We start from the raw sequence: 21,734 nt of genomic DNA on the forward strand, positions 1-21,734 counted from the left end.
ACATTTTTTCCCCCCTCATTTTTTTTTTTTTTTTTTTTTTTTAGAGCATATCAGGACTGAGGCTAACAGACACCTTCCTGAAGAGGACGTATGAATATGATGACATCGCACAGGTCTGTGTGGTGTGTCCGTACACCAGTCCAGAGAGCTGAAACCCTGTGGCATTTTGCACTGTGTCAATGGACCAACTCCCATCTGTCCTGCATCTATTAATATAACACCTTCTGCTCTTTACCTTAAAGCTTGCTGTTTTAAAATGTCATTTTTAAGCCCTTAATCATGATTTTAACTGTCTGTTAATGTAAATAAAATGTCAATTTAAAAAGTGTGTTAAAACAATTATAAAAGGCTTCCTGTACAAAAGTGGGCTGTGCGAGGAGTTTGGAGACATTTCTTCTGGGTAATAATAACCAAATATCAATGAACACTAACATCTTCAGATTGATTTCAAGACACATTTATTAACATTTTTTTTTTTTTGACAAAAACATTATACTGCTCTGTTTTAGAAGCATATTACATAAGCTTCAATCACTCATCTGACTGCAAATATGGCGCATGCAAAAGAAACGGTGAGATTATGAATATGCTTATTACAGCAATATTTTGCTGTCATTACCGATGAATCAAACGCCTAAACAAACAGGACTGGTGATGGCAGCCGATATAGTGATTATCACACACAAATGTCTCTTGTTCCTAAAACGAACAGAATATATAGTAAAAATAATCAGAGAATGTGTTAAAGGGATAGTTCACCCAAAAACGACAATTCTGTCATCATTTCCTCACCGTCATGACCAAACAACATGAGTGAATTGTCTTTTAAGGACTGAACTATCCCTAAAAATGTCCTTGGATATTAATAACCATGGCCCCACATCTAATTAATAGGCACAAACGTATGATCAGCCATTCGTTTAGTAAAATAAACTCAACTCTGATGTGTCGTTACCAGCTACATTCATAAAGAGAGGACTGAAACGTTATCTACACACACAAACACAAAGAAACTTCATTCAGGTATTAAGATGATGTTCTCTGTGTATTAGGTGATTTTAAATGTGTTTTTTCCTCTTCTCTTCTGATGCTTCCATATAAAGTGCCATGCCCTCCATCTCGGGTTCGAATAGGAATAGAAGAATGATTTAAACGATTGCACTCACGACTTCCCTCCTTCGGTTCTTGATCCTGTATAGACCAGAAGACAGAGATTCATAGTTTTCATAATTCTGCAGGATACACAGTTGCATAAACATTTAATAAGAGCACCTGAAAAACATACTTGAGTGAAAGTACAAATACCTTAGAGCAAAAGTGACTCCATTACTAGTAACAAGTCACCGATTTCAGTATGACTTGAGTAAAAGTCTTATTAGAGTATCTGATTTTAACAGTACTTAAGTATTTTACACGTACAGAATGTAGGCTCAAAGATGCATTAGTCCTCGACAACTAAGAGAAATGCCAGTGAAAACCAAGAAACAGTCGATTTGTGAGGAGAGTAATCCACGTTTATTTTCTAAAATCGAAAATGAAACTGAACACCTCAAAACAAGGCGTCTACAAACACTTAAGTACTGTCAACTGTTTGGTTACCAACATAAATAAATGTGAATAAATGAACAACATGGAGGTGAGTTAGTGATGACAGAATTTTCCGTTTTGTGTGAACCATCCCTTTAACAAAAGCAAACATGAGATAAAACCATGCCACTCTACAAGTCTTTGTGCTCTTTGAGTATTGTGACTGGTGTTTCACAGGACTTGAGCGCTTTGCATTGCAAGTGCTGTACCAGGTGCGCTACTGAGCAAGTTTACTACATCAGAAAAGCCATAAATATGGAGCTGGTTCTGTGACGTAAATGTCAAAATGTATTAGTTAACAAATAATGCACTATGGGAAAAGTGTTTTGAGGTCATAACATAGCATTGTGCAAGGAGCCACAAGAAAATAAGTCTTTATTAATCGATAATCTGCTCCTGTAAACATAATTTGTTTTGCTGCCTTTAGTGTTCATTTCAGCTAGAAACTGAATGTCGCAAGTTATTCAAACTTGTGACGCCCACATGAGCACCACAGCTTAATGTGTTGTGTTGAACGGTGTGTCCAAACCACTAAGTGAAAGAATTTTCAGAAATAAATTGTATTCAGCTGAGACACATTAAATTGATCAAAAGTGACATTAAAGACATTTATAAAGCTATGGTAAAAAATAAGTCTATTATTCAGTAATCTACCCCTGCATTCATAATTAGTATTGAACAGCCTCTAGTGTTTAATTCAGATGGAAATTGCAGTAAATTGTAAATATAGGTACGTTTTAGAGCAAAAATGAAAGTAGAAGCTCATTTTTCCATCGAGTCTGTGTTAGAAATGTCACAAGCTGTATTCGAACTTGAGATGCCCACATGAGCAGCACGGCTCAATGTGTTGCCAACCACTAACTCACGTCTCCAACTCTAACCAAAGCTTTCATACCCTGTCTTAGATTTTGTGCATTTAGGTCTTAAAATTGTGCGAGTTCTTGTTATGAATGTGTCCCATTTTCTAAACTGCTGCAGTGTGCTAGAAACCACACGCTCATCCTCAGGCCTCCAGCTGACTGGCCCTTTAACTCGGGCATGGGCTGCATTCCAGACAGATGAAAGGGGTCGCAGGGGCGATTTATGACCCTTTTCATAAATACTATTAACAGAGAAATGTGAAACCACTTGCACATACCATGCTAATGAAAGCGGGGTTATTGATGAGGCTGGCCATGTCAAAGCCCAGTCCTGTGGCCGTCTGCAGGAAGACAACATGTTATTACTGGCTAGCTCTCATATTTAATTACTCAACAGGGATACTCAATATACATTCGTAAAAAACTAAGATAGACTGACAGTCTATGATGGATGGGATGGATCAAATGTAAATGCAGCTTCTTCTACTCACAGGGCTGGATGCTTCTTTTTGTTTCTGCTCTGCTATCTTTAGGTTGGATTTGTAGGTGTCGTTTTCAGGATCTAACACCAGAGCTTTATTAAAATAAGATATCGCCTCGGGATACTTGCTCATAGAAGTTAGTGCCAATCTAGAATCATAAAGATAAAGTACCATCATTTTGTCAAATGAGTAACTGTAATATACTGGTTACAGTTAAAAGAACATTTTAGATTAACTTTTAAAATACGTTGTATAATTCAGCAGGGATGGGAATCAAATGGAATGTAATTCTGATTCTAATTCCGTTTCATTTGATTGATTGTTTTTTGTTTTCGTTTTTTTGCTCCAAAATGATTCCATTAATGAATTTTAGTACAATAATTGTTCCTAACCAAAAATACTAAATAAAAAGTACCATCGCAACCAAATATTCAAGACTTGAGGTTTAAACTCATGAGACTGATTCTTTAAAAAGTGATTTGTTTGCAATTACAAAATTTGTTGTTGCTATTTATGGCACTCGGTTTTTCTCTTTCATCATATTCTATTAGGGATGTAACGATTCACTCAACTCACGATTCGATTCAATTCAATTCACGATTTTGATTTCACGATTCGATTTTCTCACTATATTTTTTTACAAAATGAGATTGAAGACAGTAAATGAAAAGGTATCCTTTTATTAGGCTATTGCAGCACGTTTCTTTGTAAAATGTAAATATAACAAAACTAAATCAAATAAGAAAGTTACACAAATAAAAGAAATCTCTTCATATAAACAAACTACGGCTTTGTCTGTGCTCTTTCCATTTAAAATTAGAGGCAACCACTGCATTTTAATCATCATCCAAACAAAGATGCAGCATACATGCAGCATGAGCAGTTTTTAATCTAAATTAGACTGTATAATTTTAAAAATTTGAAGCAAAAACAGAATGGTCTGACTTTAGTTTTGTGAAACTATACATAAAACATATCTGAATTAGACTGTATAATTTCGAAATTTGAAGCAAAAACAGAATGGTCTGACTTTAGTTTTGTGAAACTATACTGCATAAAACATAGCCTATCTGAACGAAACAGCAGACGAGCTGAATGTGACGCAGATTCACTCTCTGACGGGAGGTGGCGCTTATGAACAGCAGTGATACAGTGTTTCCTGGGTTACCGCTGTAAACAAAGCAGCGCTGTGCTTATGAACGCTACTTTAATATGCATCGTTCAGAAGCAAGATGAAAAGAAAATACCACGTAAACTTTTCTAAAGACAGTCAGTTCCCTTCAGAGATACATTCATATAAACTCCTACTCCAATTGTATCGCGATTTGTTTGGCATCTCAACCGATTTGAATCGTCACATATTTTAATAGATTTTCATCCGGCTCGCGGTTCATCGTTACATCCCTATATTCTATTCTAGACGGCAACGTTGTTCGTGTATTATTAACACAGATGTTCAAGAATAAAACCAAATTGGAATATTTTCAAAATGGAATTTGTTCTCAACACAAATTTTATTCCTAATTCAGGCAAATTGGTAACTGTATGGGAATATTAATAAATTAATGCTAAAACACAGCTTGGCTATTTAGAATCATATGAATTAAACAAATAATGAAAGGACAGTTATCAGTATATTTAGTATTATTTCTAGACTATTATAGTATTTATTTACCAATATTTTAAATGACCTTTTATTTTTATATTTTCATTTTAATTTTATTTACGTTTGAGTCATTTTTTGTATTTTAGTTTTTTAAAAATATTTTTATTTATCTTTTATATATTTTCACTTCAGTTTTAGTTTTAGTAATATTAATACATAAACATATTTTATTTTATGGTTGCGTTTTGTTTATAGTTTTTGTTATAGTTAGTCTTCGTGGCAACATTTCTAAGTTTTTTAAGTTCATGTTTATTTATTTCTATACTATTCTACACTATATATACTATTTCTATACTATTATTTATATATGTACTATTTCTATAAGTACTTATTTACTAATATTTTGAATTAGCATTTATTTCTATACTATTAATTGTTCATTTTCATTTTAGTTCAGGTTTTTGCCATTTTTCGTAGTTTTGGTTTGTTTTTTAATATTTCTATTTAGCTTTCCTATATTTATTTCCGTTTTAGTCATTTTAATACTTATTTTATTTGATAGTTGCATAACTTTTTTATAGTTAGTCTTTACGGCAACATTTCTAAGTTTCATTTAAGTTCATGTTTTTCATCTAATATTTGTGTTTTACATAATTTCGGCATTATTTCAATGAACAAAAGCTATTTTCAACAGTTTTAGTTCTAGTTAACAATATCAACACTGACCGTTATGGCACAGTAATTGAAGCATCTTACCCCATTCTGCCATAAGCTTTACTGTACGACGGGTCGATGGCAATCGCTCGCTCACAGTCTCCCGTAGCCTCTGTGTAGTTTCCCAGCTTACTATGTGCCGCGGCCCTGAGAGAACAATCCCAGCAGTCAACACCAACCATAAAAACATACGTCTCTATGACTGACGTATTCTCAACGCATTCACCTGTTACAGTAATACACTGCATTTCTTTGGTCCAACTCAATGGCTTTTGTATAACAGTCCACAGCGCTGCTATAATTCTCCTCTTTCATGTGGTTATTCCCTGATACAGACAAAAGCATGTGAGTGCACAGAGCATCGGGAATACATCATTCATCAATTATTGATCCTGGTTTTATTTGCATCATTACAATGGAAAGATGTGATGACAGATGCCATTTAGTTATACATAATGCATCCTGAGAAATGCATTGAAAAGTGTTTTTAGTCTAAATACAGCAGGAAAGTGTGACATGCCCTCATTTTTCAGCTGCTCAGCTCTCTCGATGTCCTCTGGAGATGGAAACGTCTCAGGTAATGAAACAATATCATTCTGTAAACGAGAATTAGACAAGAGTCTTTGGGAAAATCTTGCTTGCTGCATAATATATTGAATAATAAAAAAACAGTACTCAAAATAATGAAAGAAAAACAGGTCGGTGTGTAATAAATGTAGTTACTTTGAGGAGGGAATTGAGGAATATCTCTCTCAGCGGCTGAGGGGCGGCAAGATGATAGTCACTGGAGCTGATCTTGAAAGTGGTCTCCAGACACTGTACTGCAACTGTAAACAGGAGAGTAATGTAATCATTTTTTTTTTTCAGTAGGTGCCATTATATCCAGAAAGAGTGCCATTACACTGCTCATATGTGGGTGTTTCTTCTACAACTAACATTGTAGTGTTTTTCTTTGAATTGTTCTGTGAATATAGTGTAAAATGTAATCTGTGATGTTATGATTTGCTGAGATATAAATAAATAATTTCAGTATTTATTTTGTAAAAATGAATGATACCCATTTTTACACAAATTATGACTGTTGCACAGTTGTGATGTCATTTCATCTCATTTCATGTCAATAATAATGTGTATATTTTATATACATTTTTATATCAATAATTAGTGTACTTGGTACACGGTCAGTGAAGAGCATGTTTGAGATGAGACGTGATGTGTGATAACAAATAAATATTACTCATTAACATAATTTCCAGGCGAATTGCATTTTAGTTAAATTATGCAATAAGTATGCCTTTTTTATTTATTATTAGTTATTTGTGTCTATTTAGGATACATATAATGCTCACTATGCAAACAGACTTGTAGTTGGACATTTTATTATAAAAATATTGAAAATGTCCTTTAAATTACGTCAAAAAATTTGAAATGTGATGGAGCTGGTTTAGAAAAAATACCAGGATGCTCCTGTAATGCATGTACATACACTTTTGGACAATTAACAAACGTGTGAAAAGTGTGTGGGAGCTTATTTTCTAAATTGAGTTTATTTTTCTGCTTTTTTTCTATTTTTTGGTCCAAAAGTGCCCACAGTTAAAGATCATAAAGATTATTTCATGTATACACAAATTCATCTAATTATTACAAATGAGATGTAAACAAAATTGCTGAAATAATAGTAAAAAAATGTAATAAATAAGAGCAGAAAATGTTCATAATGTATTATTGACAAATCATTCAGATTGTGGAACTGACACAAGGGTTTTATAGCTATCCGCTCCATTAACAGGCCACGCGGACATGTTCTTGTGAAAAAAAGTACAAATAAATAAATAAATTAATAATTATTATTATTATATGAAAAAATACTACAAAATATGAAAAGTGCAAACTGAATGTATTGCTTTTAGACACTTAATTGCAAGTTATTTACAATGAAATGAAAATATATTGTAGTTTAAATTTATATTAAATGCAATTTGCTGAGCTCTCCAGTGCTTTTTTTGGCCCAGTTACATAGGACTTCAATACATCTGTATATTTAATTTCATAATTACTTGTATTGTTTATGAAATACAGCATGGTTAAAGTGTACCGCTGAATGCACTGACAAGCATTTATGATAAACAAAAATATAATGTTATTTCTCTTGAAACTTTTCATGCATATATTAGTAATTACACATTTGTAATGACGACTTTGCAATTTTGTACATTTATACGTTAACTTTAATATATTAACTTTAGATTAAACTGCTAATAACACACTGAAGTTAAAATGATAGAAACCAAGTACTTGTGCTTTACTATGTTTGTCAGAATAACTACTTCTTTAAAGCACAACAAAAGATTTGTTAAAACATAACGTTTAAAATATACTTGAATGATGGTTATCAGTTCATGCCGATAATCTCATCAAATATTACCCAGCTAATCCACCTCTCTGATGAATCAGGCCGATATATCACTAATAATAATGATGTGGTTACACAGGCAAGTACAAGAGCTTGCTGTGGTGATTTACAGTCCCGTTGATCTAACAGTGACCAGAATCTGAACAGCCAGCCCAAGAGTAAAACAGGTCTGTGACTTTCAATGTTTTAAACATGAGGGTGACCTACCTTCCAGACTTTCCTGTTCATCTGAATTCAGCGAGCCACAGTGAGTCTGATCTCTGAGGAACTGAACGATAGAATACGCCAAGCGCTTTTCCACTGCCATTTTGTCTGGGAGAAATCTGGGGAAAGATTTGTTGAAAAAAGGAATCAGACAGAACATTACAGGAAAAGCTGGCATGGATGGGTCAGCTGAAAGAGCAATAATCATATAACAAGAGACCGTAGAGACAACATTTTCCACTTCCAAAATATTCAATAAAACAGAAAACATGATTAATAAATGTATAGATTGACAAGGCTGTCAGAACATTGTGCAAATACAATGATCCGATTAACCGACTTGACTATCCATAGATGTTCTATACTAAGCATATTTATACAAGTCATGTTGCTGCAGGGGTTAATTACATAACATTCATCTATCAATTACTGTATAAGCTTCTGCTCACCAAAGCTATATGGTTGTATTATGAAATATAAAACTGTTCTGATCCCCTTACAGAGTACATAGAATAGTTTCATGCAACTGTAACACACAGTGAGTTATTCATGGATAAATAGCACAAGCCAAAACACATATGAGGCAGTTATGCTGACAAAGGAATCCGAATGTCATCCCACAACATGAAATATGATTTAGTCTCAGGTATATGTCACAATAACCCCGTTAACTGCAGATGCGCCTCACAGAAGGTTGATGTTTACATTGGTTTACACAGAGGAGATTGCAGGAGGCTGCAATGGCTGAACACATTCGCAGTTTAATTCCCGGAGAGAAGGAGAAACCTTTGCAAGCGTAGGTCTCTGGTGCTCTTCAGGACCCCCGCATCTCATATTCAGCGCAAAAATATCAATAAGATTATATATTCTTGAGGATGCTGTGCGCGCCCCCGCCCACCTACCTGGAGAAAGAGGCTGCAGCGCTCGCGCCAGACAGCGTCGCGTCAGACTGACGCTCTGCATTGCGCATGCGCCGCCGAGCCGCGCCGGAAATATGTTTGCTCGAGAACTACAATAAAGATTTTATGAATCGTACTACGGAAAATGGGCTAATTTATATAAGGTGTGTGTGTGTGTGTGTGTGTGTGTGTGTGTGTGTGTTCGGTTTATGAGGACACAAATGTGTATAATGACATAGGTACTACAACGTGAACATGGTTTATAAGGACACTTCCTGTGTCCCCAAAGGCTTAAAAAACATACTAAATGGTGTTTTATGAAATTAAAATGTGAGGGGTGGGTTTAGGTGTAGGATTGGTGTAGGGCGATAGAAAATACAAGTTTGTACAGTATAAAAACCATTACACCTATGGAGAGTCCCCATAAACCACATATGCAAGAATGTGTGTGTGTGTGTGTGTGTGTCCATTATTTATTTAATTATAATAGCCTTAACTGACTCGAATTCAATTAACTCTGTACACTGCCAAGAAAAAAGTAAGAGAACCATTTTACATTTTCTGGTTTTCTGCATAAATTGGTCTTAAAATTAACAAATATCAACAAACACAATACTTCTAAGCTAAAAAAACCCCACAAACAATCATAATCTTTCGTGTCTTTATTGAGCACACTCATTAAACATACAAAGTGATGGTAGAAAAAGTAAGTGAAACACTGGCTTCTGGTGTCACTAAATGCCAAAGGAGTCAGATGTTAGCAAACCAGGAGTCCAATCAATGAAATGAGAATAAAGGGGTGGTTTAGGGCTAAACTGACTTATATAAACACCCAAACAGTGTCAGTGTGCTTTTCACAACCCTGTTGAAAAAAACAGCATATGTTTTGAAGCATGGCTGCTGGTTTGAGGTGGTTTAAGCTGGTCCTGAGCAGGAGCTAGTTGCTTAGGACCAGCACATGACCAGCTCAAACCAGCAGTCATGCTTCAAAACATTCCTAACCAGCATATGCGGGGGGGTTTTCAACAGGGAAGCAGCATTAGCTGATGTGAGCCATGCCTCGCAAAAAAAAAAGAGATCTCAGAAGACCTCCGGTCAAGAGTTTTTGATATGCATGGAAAGGGTTACAGAGTAATCTCAAAGACTTTAGATATTCACCAGTCCACAGTTAGACAAGTTGTCTAACTAGAGACGATACTACTCTCCATATAGAAGTGAGTGCCCAGCCAAGATCTCGCCAAAGGCACAACGCAGAATGCTCAATGAGGTGAAAAAACCCTAGAGTAACAGCTAAAGACTTGAAACTGGTTAACATCTCCGTTCATGAGTCAACCATACGTAAACCATTGAACAGGAGGTACACCATGAAGGAAGCCACTGCTCTCCAAACAAAACATTGCAGCATGCATAAAGTTTGCCAAAGACCACCTTGACACTCCACAACACTATTGGGAAAATGTCTTGTGGACAAATAGAATTGTTTGGGAAGAACATGCAGCATGTATGGTGTAAAACGAAAACGTAAAGCGTGCCAACATGAAAACATCATCCCAACAGTGAAGTATGGTGGAGGGAGCATCATGATTTGGGCTGCTTTGCTGCCTCTGGCCCTGGACCGCTTGCCATTGTGGAGGGGAAAATGAATTCCCAAGTTTATCAGGATAGGATAATCTCAAGGTGGCTGCCTGCAAGCTGAAGCTCAGAAGAAGCTATAGGTGATGCAGCAGGATAATAACCCTAAAAATTTAAGTAAATCTACTACAGAATGGCTTTGGAGACATAAAATCCTCCTTTTGTAGTGGTCCAGTCAAGCCCAGACCTCAGCCCAACAGAGATGCTGTGGAATGACCTCAAGAGAGCCATTCAGCAGACGTCCTAAGAATATGGGTGAGCTGAAGCAGTTCTGTAAGGAAGAAAGGTCCAGAATTACCCCTGGATGTTGTGCAGGTCTAATATGCACAGCTATAAGAAGCGCTTGCTTGAGGTTATTGCTGCCAAAGGTGGTTCAGCCAGTTATTAAAGCACTGTTTCACTTACTTTTTCCATAATCACTTTAAATGTATTTATGACATTATTTTTGACATCATCCTCATTTTACAGCATTTTTTTAGTGCCTTAAACTTTTAACAGTACTGTAGCTTTGCAGGTTTCTTGAAGCATCTTTGCCACAGTTCTTCTGGATTTAGTCTGTCAACGTTTTTCTGTCATAAAATAATATACACATTTATGGTAATATCAATACATGAAATAATATTACATTTACATGTAGTCATTTAGCAGACGCTTTTATCCAAAGCGACTTACAAATGAGGACAATGGAAGCAATCAGAATCAACAAAAGAGCAATGATATGCATTAGAATTTATGATATTATTTATTTATATAAACAATGTAAATAATAAAATGAAATAATTATATATGCATGTCTGTGTCCCCTATTATATATGAAATAATAAAAGAAGAATAATAATATGAATAAATGAAATAACTTTTAATGTTTTACATATGTTGTCCATTTCATTTTTCATGTAGGCCTATATTTTTAATGTTTATAATTTATTTATTTTTTGGTTACAGGGTTAAAAAAAGAAATAGGAAATAATCACTGATCTATCACTGGAAATAATAAACAACAGCTCACATAAAAATTTGCTTAAATTAATTTATCTTGTTTTAATCGAAATTTAAAGGAAATGAAAGGAACTCTCTTTTGAAGTACTTTTTCGTGTAATGTACGTGTAAAATGAAGAGGAAAAAATCGTGTCGCCGTTATCTGTTTAATATCAATAAGCCAATCTTTCACCGCATTAATTAATTCGCCAGCTGACTAGCTCCCGCCTACCAGCGTCTACCTTGTAGCCAATCAGAATGCTCTGTCTGGAGAACGTCAGGTTACGTAATTAATATTCACACTCCAAGCCTTCATCTGTAGTAGTACTAGTACTAGTATTGGTTTAACAGTCGAGTGTGACGGTAGGAGTTGCATCCAAATTTTGCACGTTGCACGTATGAAACTATAGGCATGCGATGTTACCCTCGGCATTTCTGTGTTATTTAACACACTTTATGTTGTTTGACTGGGGTGCCATTATTACTACTGTAGTAACCCAACTGCATGAACCTGACTGGGCTCTCATAGACAAACTATAAATGTTCAGACTTACTCGGTCTTACCTTACAAAGCGTTAGTATGAGAGGATATCTGGTTTTAGTCAGGTTATCTCATTGGCTTCTCTGAAAAGTAGGCAATGCAACTGGCAGATGTGAAGTAGTGTAAGTGTAGCACAAGCAGATCAGGTTCGCATTCCCTATTTTGAAAGACATGTGAAAGTGCCCATCGTTAGTACGGAAAACATTCACAGCATGCAGCCCTGCACAGCACTCGGGTTTCTCTTCTTTCAGTATTATGTATACAGTAATGTGTAGCTTTTCTTTTTCTAAAGTTACGAGAAGCTACATACAAGTGCACATGCAATGCATGCAGACTAATTTTTGCACAGTGGTCAGTCACTGGCTCTCTCTTTAAAACATTGCAGAGTCATTTTGTCCAGCTCAAAGCTCAAGATGACACTTCAGAATGGATCAGTCATATCCACCCACAGCTGCTCCAGCACAGCTGACAAGAACAACAGCCTGCGGTGGGACCTGACCCCAGAAGAGATCACACACCAGACACAGAGACTGATCCAGCGGATAAAGCAAGCCTATGACACAGTGGGCTCGGTGGACATTGGGAAGGTGTGCTTTGAGAATACACTGCAAGTCATTGCAGATGCAAAAGCAGATTATGCAGGTGAGCGGTGGAACAATAACGTACATATTAATGTAAAGTTGTTTTTGTGTTGTCTTATTCACTGTTCTGTGCTCTGTTTCAGCTTCACGGCATGTGTTGGACTTTCCTCAGTATGTCTCTCCATGTAAAGAGGTGAGATTGGCGAGCACCGAGGCTGACAAACGCCTGTCGGATTTCGATGTGGAAGTGAGCATGAGGGTAGACATGTTTCAGAGACTTATAGCTCTGCAGGTAACACAATGCAGAGTCATGCACAAAAATGATTCTGATTCATTTTGCTACTCTGCACTCATCCATTTTATTTTATTTTATTTCTGTATTATTTTCATTTATTATCCTTCTATTTTATTTTATTCTATTTTTATTTCATTTTTTCCTGTATTATCCTTCTATATTATTTTTATTTTATTTTCAAGTTTCAAGTCAAATGGAGCACCTATAAGACAGTATGCGATATTGGACACAGTTGTGGTGTGTCCACAGAAATCTCTCAAGTTTCATAAAAAATATCTTCATTTGTATTTCGAAGATGAGTGAATCTTGTGTTTGGAACAAACTAATTAGATTTTTTTTCCATTCAAGTTCAGTATTTTTAAATGTTAAAACCCTTTTTATTATTATCAACTGCTTATTACATGGTTTAGTGGGTGATTGTCTTGAATGAATATGTGCTGTTGTTTTATGATTGGAGGTCATTACTATGGGGTCATATAAGATCATTAATATCTGTCAGCGCTCATCATTGGAGAACTTAATCTCTGGGTCCTAAAAAGTCATCTGGTAAGTTGACTGCCAGGTCCAGTTTTACAGGGGTGACCCATAAAAAAGGCATTTGACAGTGTTGGCCGAGCCCATTGAGGTTTCATATAGCTGATTTGCACATAAAAATTGGACAATTTGAGTGGAGATCTCTCTTTGGAGTGAGCAGGATGCTATTTTCTGCAGTTCTACTCTAATTCTACTCTCCAGGGCATTTACTGCCCGTCTAATTGAGCTGTAATGAAATGATCGCACCATTTCTTCTGAAGGCCAGTATGGTGTGTCCTCATTGTGACCCTGTGGAAGACTCCATTCATAGGAAAGCATGAGCGCGGTGTTGGGCCCATGTAGTGCAGGTCTGGCCTGGTGTCAGAGCCGCAGCAGTAAACATAACTACAGGCATTCACAGTGCATGCCTCAGCCTTTCCCACTTTATCTTTATAGGAAAAACAATCCGGTGATTTATTGCCCGAGTCTGAGAGATTCCTGGGACGACTCATAAAATTAGGGAAACGGAACGGATTGCACTTGTCCAAGGATATGCAAGAAGTAGGTTTGTTTTGCTTGTTTACTACAAACTTGTGTGCGGATGAATTTGAACAAACTCTTAAAGCTTACTAACAAACTTTGGTGTATAAATGGGCTTATTATAGAAATGGACACCCAAGCATCTGCTGCTAAAAACAGGCAAATATCCCCCCCTCCCTGCAGAAAACAGTGTTTATTTTTGCAAAAAGAAAACTTGGCATTGAAAAAAAGGACATTTATGTGTGGAAAATTTATAATAATAATAATAACAATGAATTTTAAATAATAAATGTACATTTAAAATCATATATAAAATATACAATATCAAATAAACAATATAATTTGAAGGTATAATATTAAAATGATAAATGTAAATCTAATTTAAACAATTTAATATTTATAACTTTGCAGGGTTTCTGTGGGTCTTTAAAAAATGTGTCCTTTCTCAAATTAAGGCCTAAAAAGGAAAGTCTTAAAGGAATTCATAAAGTCAAGGCATTAAATATGGCATGTACCGCAAATTATGAATATCTTCCTCGATTGTTTTGTTTTCCAGTGCAAATAACAAAAATCCTTAAATCAAGATGCATATATTTGAGATGCAAGCTGAACATATGGAGTCTTTTATGAGAAATGTAACAAAATTGAGTTTAAGCTTTAAACAAGAACACCCATTTGTTGGTGGGGCATACAAATTGAATTGAGCTTTTTTTTTTTACCCCATTGGCATATATTTTTTTCTTGTTTTAATCATTAACTCTTTTGATCCATTTCTCAGAAATGTCATTTTGCTTCTCAAGTGCATGCATCTTGATTTAAGAATCTGGAAAACCAGACAAAAATCACTTTGTATTGTACCTCAAGTTGTATTTTCAAACTCTGAAATATTGCTAATATAAGACATGTTTTTTTTAATTTACATTTACCAACATAAAATCTCCAGAAACCCCGCTTTGTGTTTAGCCAGTGAAAAGATGAAAAATTGTCAGGGCAAGTAGAATTTTTAAATTCTGGCCTCACTGAGCTGCAACCAGAAAAAATCCTTACTGTTGAGCCCTGGAAAATGTAAAAAAAAAAAGTAGTTATTGATTATTTTTTATTGCTCTTTTAATGTTTTGTCATTTTTACTCAGGAAATCAAGTCAATCTCTAAGCAAATAAGTGAACTCTCCATTGATTTCAACCAAAATCTGAATGAAGAAAATACAATGCTGTTGTTCTCGCAACAAGAGCTTGGTAAGCATGTTTATCTATAGTATAACTTCTGTTTTAGTGAATTCATCTTGTACACAGTTTTCCTCCTTCCTTTCTCGAGTGGGTCTTGCGGAAAGCTACGTGAACGGTCTTGAGAAAACAGAAGATGGGCGGTATAAAGTCACCCTTGCATATCCCCACTATTTCCCTCTGATGAAAAGATGTCATGTTCCCGAAACCAGGAGGAAGATGGAGATGGCCTTTCACAGCAGGTGCAAAGATGTAGGTTCAACTCGTGCATGCTTTTAATCAGACTTTGCATTCAGTTAAAGGGATAGTTCACCCAAAAATGAAAATGTGATGTTTATCTGCTTACCCCCAGGGCATCCAAGATGTAGGTGACTTTGTTTCTTCAGTAGAACACAAACGAAGATTTTTAACTCAAACCGTTGCAGTCTGTCAGTCCTATAATGGAAGTGGATGGGAATCACAGCTTTGAGAGTCAAAAAACATACACAAACAAAACCAAATTAAACCCTGCAGCTCGTGACGATACATTGATGTGTAAAGACACGAAACGATCGGTCTGTGCAAGAAACTGAACAGTATTTATATCGTTTTTTACCTCTGATTCACCGCAATGTCCAAACTGTCCTGAGCGCGTTCTCAACAGCCGGCGCGTGACGCGTGTTTTTCTTCTTTTAAGTGCATTACCGCCACCTATCTCTCAAATGGACCATTGACACTCCTAATTGAGATTGTAGATAGAGTGTCAATGGGTGGCGGTAATGCACTTATAAGTCTGCGATCCGCCGTAAAGCAAGAAGAAGAAGAAGACGCGTCACACGCCGGCTGTCGAACATCTATCAGGATGTGTTGGGTCTGAGGTTCCAGCGGGTGGAGGATGCTCTCGTGTGGCACGACAGCGTCAGACTCTACTCCGTACTAGACTCTGTGACTGGAGAGGAGATCGGACAGTTTTACTTGGACTTGCATCCCAGGTAAACCGTTCAAGACATTCATAAAAAGTCATGTGGTGCAACCAACATGCAGAAAAAAAGGAAATTATATTATAAGGAGGAGACCCTCTTGACTGTCTATCAAGGTCAGTAAGCCTTAATTTGACCTTTTTAAGAGAAGGCAATGTTAGTTCAATTATAGAATGTCATGTGGTGCAAGTCCCAAAAACATCAGGATATTTATGAATTAACTTAGCTATGAAATAAAAAATCCTAAATATATTTAAACATCTAAAATAACATCTTGAAAAATGTTATGTAAAACTAGTGCTCTCAAACGACTAATCGTGATTAATCGCATCCAAAATAAAAGTATTTGTTTACATATTATATGTGTGTACTGTGTATATTTATGTATATATAAAGACACACACATACAGTATATATTTTGAAAATATTTACATGTATTTACATGCATACATTTATGTTAATATAATATAAATATATTTAATATATAAACATTTTTCTTAAATATATACATGCATGTGTGTGTATTTATATATACATAATAAATATACACAGTGCACACACATATATTATGTAAACAAAAACTTTTATTTTGGATGCGATTAATCATTTGACAGCACCATTAAAAACGTAGATGTGTTAAAGGTGTATCATAAAAAAAAAACATTATATGTCATTGACCCATAATCAGCCAGTGTTGTTATTGTTAACTAAAACTATTAACTTTAATCACGTTAACTGAAATAAAGCTGAAATAAAATATAATATTAGATAAAAAATATATATATGATGGGAAGATGTTGCTTTGGTAACGTACTTAATTGAAATTAATTCAAGTTGCGGTGAATAAAAGAGTTAAAGCTGAATAGAAATATAAAACAGAAATATAAAAAATAGAAATACAAAGTAAGCACATAACAATTAATCAAATTTAAACTAAAATAAAACTAAAACTGAAAATACAAAACAAACAAACCTCTAATAAGTACTATAATAGTACATAATCTTAAAATAACACAAAATTTTCCACTAGCCTGGAAATTCATGCTGATCTAAACTAAACAGGGTTTGTTAACTTAAATTACCCCAATGCTTTTCTCTTAAGAGTCTGCAGATGAAATCCGATGAATACTTCATGTCCTTCTCTAAGGAACTGGCTTATTGGCATTTGATGTAATGACCAGAAATAGTCTTGATCCAGATTTATTGGTCTGTTTTACTCTTCAGGGAGGGTAAGTATGGACATGCTGCATGCTTTGGGCTCCAGCCAGGATGTCTCGGGGCTGATGGGAAACGTAGGATACCTGTAGCTGCCATGGTGGCCAACTTCACAAAACCCACAAGCAGCTGGCCTTCCCTCCTGCAGCACCATGAGGTGGAGACCTTCTTCCATGAGTTTGGACATGTCATGCATGAGCTCTGCTCCCGGGTACGGCAATATTCTCACACATAAAGAAAAAGAAGGTCCAAAATTCTGAGACCACACTGAATGAAAATAGCAAATCATTAAGAAATGTGGTACACTTTATTTTAATGTGTCCTTGTTACACATGTACTTACTATTATAGTAGCAATTAATTATGCATAATTACATGCAAGTAACCCTAAGCCAAACCCTAACTATATAGTAAGTGCCTGTAGTTAATTAATATTACTCAGTACTTAAATGTATAATTACACTGTAACAAGGACACCTTAAAATAAAGTGTAAGCGGAAATGTAAGTGGTGGTACCAGATGTGATTTTCTGTGTCACCCTGCATTGCTCCAGACCCGCTACGCAGAGTTCAGTGGGACGCAGGTGGAGACTGATTTTGTGGAGGTGCCGTCTCAAATGCTGGAGAACTGGGTTTGGGAGAAGGAGCCGCTCAGGAGGATGTCTCGCCACTACAAAGATGGCAGCCCGATCCCAGACGGTCTGCTGGATAAACTCATTGCATCTAGAGTGGCCAACACAGGTCAGATTGACCACACATACATAATTATCTATATAATATAATCTATGTGTTATAAAATAGGTGTTTGAGCTTTGAATAAGTAACATATACTGTATAGGCCTTTCATTACATTTGAAATTAAATTGTGACCCTGGACCACAAAACCAGTCATAAGGGTCAATTTTCAGAAATTGAGATGTATACATCATCTGAAAGCTGAATAAATAAGCTTTCCATTAATGTATGGTTTGTTAGGATAGGACAATATTTTTGTATTATTCCAACTCAGTTTTTTGCCACAAAGATAGCCGTAGATACTGATATGGCAATAAAAATAAATAACTACTACTACGGAACCCTGTGGGGGATGAAAACATACAAGCATGTTCAGATTTGTAAAAGAAAAGTGGTTATTGGCCTTGTTATAAAATATTGGTTATTGATATTGGCCAAAACTTAAAAGTCTCTGTTTCATTATTGTAACCAGTCAGTTCCTTTAGTAACAGTAACTGTTACACTCACTACACTTAATTACTGCAACATTCTTCTGAGATACTGACAGTTTTTGCTATTACTTTAAAAATGTGCACTATATATTTGTGGTAAAGTGATAATTCACACATATTCAAACATATGTTTGTATGTCCATGTCTGCAGGTCTGATGAACCTCAGGCAGATTGTTCTCAGTAAAGCTGACCAGACGCTCCACACTAAAGACAGAGCGGATACTGCAGCCGAGTTTGCCAAGCACAGCGAAGACATCCTGGGAATCCCAGCCACACCAGGTCATAAACGCATACGCAGACTCAGTACGCTTATGACACCTCAACTCTGAGCACATTAACACTTCAACAAATACCCAGCATTCAGCAGCTTGCTGTGAACATTGTTACTCACTCATTTCACATGCAAAGAAGTGGGTAAGGATCCGGTGGCAGCAACAATAAAGTTACTCCTTCTTTCTTTGCATGAACATTTGGGTGGCATTATGCACATCTTCCCACACAGTGACGTAGACATGTGGGGGCTAGTTTAAATGAGGCGTTTTAGGAGGGCGTGGACAAGTCTTAACTTTTATAAAGAATTTCTCTTTGGATTTGAGACTTTAGTCTTTAGACTCTAGTAACAATAATTAAAAATTAAAAATGTGTCTCCTCACACAGCGCTCAACACACAGTCTTTTACACTCGCTTTGTGCCTTGAGGTAGTCCTAATATTGAGTCGTGACACATGAGTTTGAACGAGAATGCACGCGTTTGGCGGTAATGCATAGATGGACATTGCGTGAAAATTTGGACAGTGCCAAAATAAGGTGCCTATTTATACTACAGGTATCAATATTTTATGCGTGGAATCGATACATCTACATTTCATCGATGTATCGATCGATCCATATCGATGGAGCGTTACACGCCTACGAGACAGGGTGGTGAAATGTAAAAAAAAAAAAAAAAACGCAAAGTCTTCAGATATTTTTTAAAGTTCCAAGTAAACGGCCACAGAATCTTGTGTATTTTTCGCCATCTACTGCACTGCTTTTCTAAAGGGTTTCTTCTTAAACAAGATAATCAAGGCATCTATAGACCTTGACTTTTTTTCATTCCACTGCCATGCGTCTCGCATTTCTAAACACAACAGGGCATTCTTTGTGAACATCCCCTTAAAGGTACAGAAGTCAAATCTATCTGTTTAACACTAAAAGCCTGGCAGATTGTGTTTGACCATTGCGCTCACATCTTTTGCAGTGTCTCACACGACACGCCATCCTAAAAACACTTGTGCTAAAGTTAAAAGAAGTTCAACTTTAGAAAAAAGCATGTTTCTTGTGTTGCTTTATCATTCAACTTCCCTGTGTCTTGCATCTTAAAAAACATGTTGTGTGTAAACAGCCACAGAAAGTGTTTTTGAAATCCACTGCACTGCTTTTCTTCATAAATATGACACAGCATTATAAAAACATGATGATCAAGCCCCCCCCCCAAAATCTCTTGAACTTACTTTTTTTGATTCTGCATTTCATTTTAAACACAAAAACGCATTCTCTGTGAACAATCCTTTATAGAAGCAAAATCCGTCTGTTTAATTCTACAAGTCGCAGAGAGGATGGAAAATGATCATAAAAAACTAAATTCTGACTGTTACATAAATAAAGTGAGAAAAAAAACTGCACAAACTTTTACTACATGCAGTTAAAAGTGTGGTTCCATAGCTAAAGGCTTTATTTTTGTATTTATTTAATGTTATTTAAAACATTAAATGCCATGACGTCAAATAAATTTTACTAATGTTTGTTCCTAATGTGTTTATAATAATTTGAATAGTAATTTTTAAAGCAAAGGACATGTGTAATCAGCTCTTCAATGTTAATTATATATTTACAGTATTTCCACATGTTCTCTGCAGGCACAAATATGGCGGCTAGTTTCAGTCATTTAGCCGGAGGATATGACGGTCAGTACTACAGCTACCTCTGGAGTGAAGTCTACTCCATGGACATCTTCTTCAGTCGCTTCAAAAAGGAAGGAATCTTGAATCCAAAGGTTTGAGTCTTGCTATTTGACTTTTTCCTTATTGAGCGTGAATAAACATTTGATTCACATTTTTTGTGTCATAATGACAAAGTGCATTTTAATAGAGAACCCTCATCAAGAACTGTGTCACAATAGCAGATGATAGTTAGCATATGACTGATTTACCAGTGTTACTACATTCATATTCATTTAGGGCATGTAGCAGACTCTTATCAAGAGTGACGCACATGTTAGTTCATTATGTGGAACTGCTATGATCAGCAGATGGCAGTCATGTGAATCTGAGTGATTATCTGCTAAGAATAGACAAATATTATTTATAATAAAGCATTCCACAGAAATAGTACAAATCGTGAGTAAAACTATTAATACCTACGAGTGTGTGTGTCATAGTTAGTCATAGTATTGTTGAAGGATGAGTCTGCACTGCGTTTAGAGGAAGTTGATTACACAGGTACACAGAGTACTTAGATTTGACTAGAACAATGCGTGTATTAAAAATTCCAGTTATAAATAACACCATTTAATCATCTTTTTTATGATTATGTGCCATGTTGTTGTCTATATGAATGTGTTTGTGTGTATTTGATGCACAGGTGGGCAGGGAATACAGGCGTGTGGTTCTGGAAGCAGGAGGTTCAGTGGACGGCATGGATATGTTGAAGACGTTCCTGGGTCGAGAACCCTGCCAGGATGCGTTTTTTCAGTGTAAAGGACTCACACAAACCTTTACAGAACAAACCTGGCATTGACTTTGGACTGTGAACGACAGGAAATGGACTTCTGAATTTACAGTAACAAGGACACATATGTCATTAGTTTTCTTTCTAGTTTTACTTGCAGTGTAATGTAGAACGAAATGTTATGTATTTGTTTTGTTTGTCAAGCTGCCTCATTTCTTGTCAGTGTTGTGTTGATGTCATTAATAATCAAATACCAATTTTAATAAACGTAAATATTTGCTTTAATGCAACAGTATTATCTTGGCCTTCTCATTTTTCAAGTATGCACTAATAAAATACAATACTAGTTATATATAAGTGAAATGACAATGTAATGTGCAAGTATGTAAATCTGTACCTCCATAATGAATGTTTTTACGGATTTGGAACGCAAGCACCATATCGTTATGTAAATAAGTATGTAAATTCATTAATATGGTACTACACGCATGTTATTATGTACTAGACTTAAAATTCCTCATTTTATGCAGTATGCAACGGGCATTACGTACAAAAAGAT

At 35.8% G+C, this 21,734-nt stretch overlaps 2 protein-coding genes across 2 annotated transcripts; one reads left to right on the forward strand and one right to left on the reverse strand.

The window, feature by feature from the left end:
• Positions 1-1,148: 1,148 nt before the first annotated feature.
• On the reverse strand, positions 1,149-8,822 carry LOC107726547 (small glutamine-rich tetratricopeptide repeat-containing protein beta-like). The gene is made up of 9 exons (XM_016536174.1): positions 8,769-8,822; positions 7,870-7,985; positions 5,973-6,076; positions 5,770-5,845; positions 5,476-5,575; positions 5,292-5,396; positions 2,939-3,077; positions 2,726-2,788; positions 1,149-1,232 (listed from the first exon to the last, which is right to left on the reverse strand). Exons 2-9 carry the CDS (start codon positions 7,967-7,969, stop codon positions 1,149-1,151), a joined length of 771 nt encoding a protein of 256 aa, XP_016391660.1. The 5' UTR covers positions 7,970-7,985; positions 8,769-8,822.
• A 2,838-nt stretch (positions 8,823-11,660) lies between these two features.
• LOC107726548 (neurolysin, mitochondrial-like) lies at positions 11,661-21,400 on the forward strand. Its single transcript, XM_016536175.1, has 12 exons — positions 11,661-11,738; positions 12,302-12,558; positions 12,641-12,789; positions 13,762-13,866; positions 14,978-15,080; positions 15,160-15,320; positions 15,909-16,039; positions 17,252-17,453; positions 17,795-17,981; positions 18,618-18,746; positions 20,365-20,501; positions 21,089-21,400. Exons 2-12 carry the CDS (start codon positions 12,330-12,332, stop codon positions 21,242-21,244), a joined length of 1,689 nt encoding a protein of 562 aa, XP_016391661.1. The 5' UTR covers positions 11,661-11,738; positions 12,302-12,329; the 3' UTR covers positions 21,245-21,400.
• The last annotated feature ends 334 nt before the right edge of the window (positions 21,401-21,734 follow it).

Source organism: Sinocyclocheilus rhinocerous, unplaced genomic scaffold (genome assembly GCF_001515625.1).
Source record: "Sinocyclocheilus rhinocerous isolate Xijiao unplaced genomic scaffold, SAMN03320098_v1.1 scaffold726, whole genome shotgun sequence".
Lineage (NCBI taxonomy): Eukaryota > Metazoa > Chordata > Actinopteri > Cypriniformes > Cyprinidae > Sinocyclocheilus > Sinocyclocheilus rhinocerous.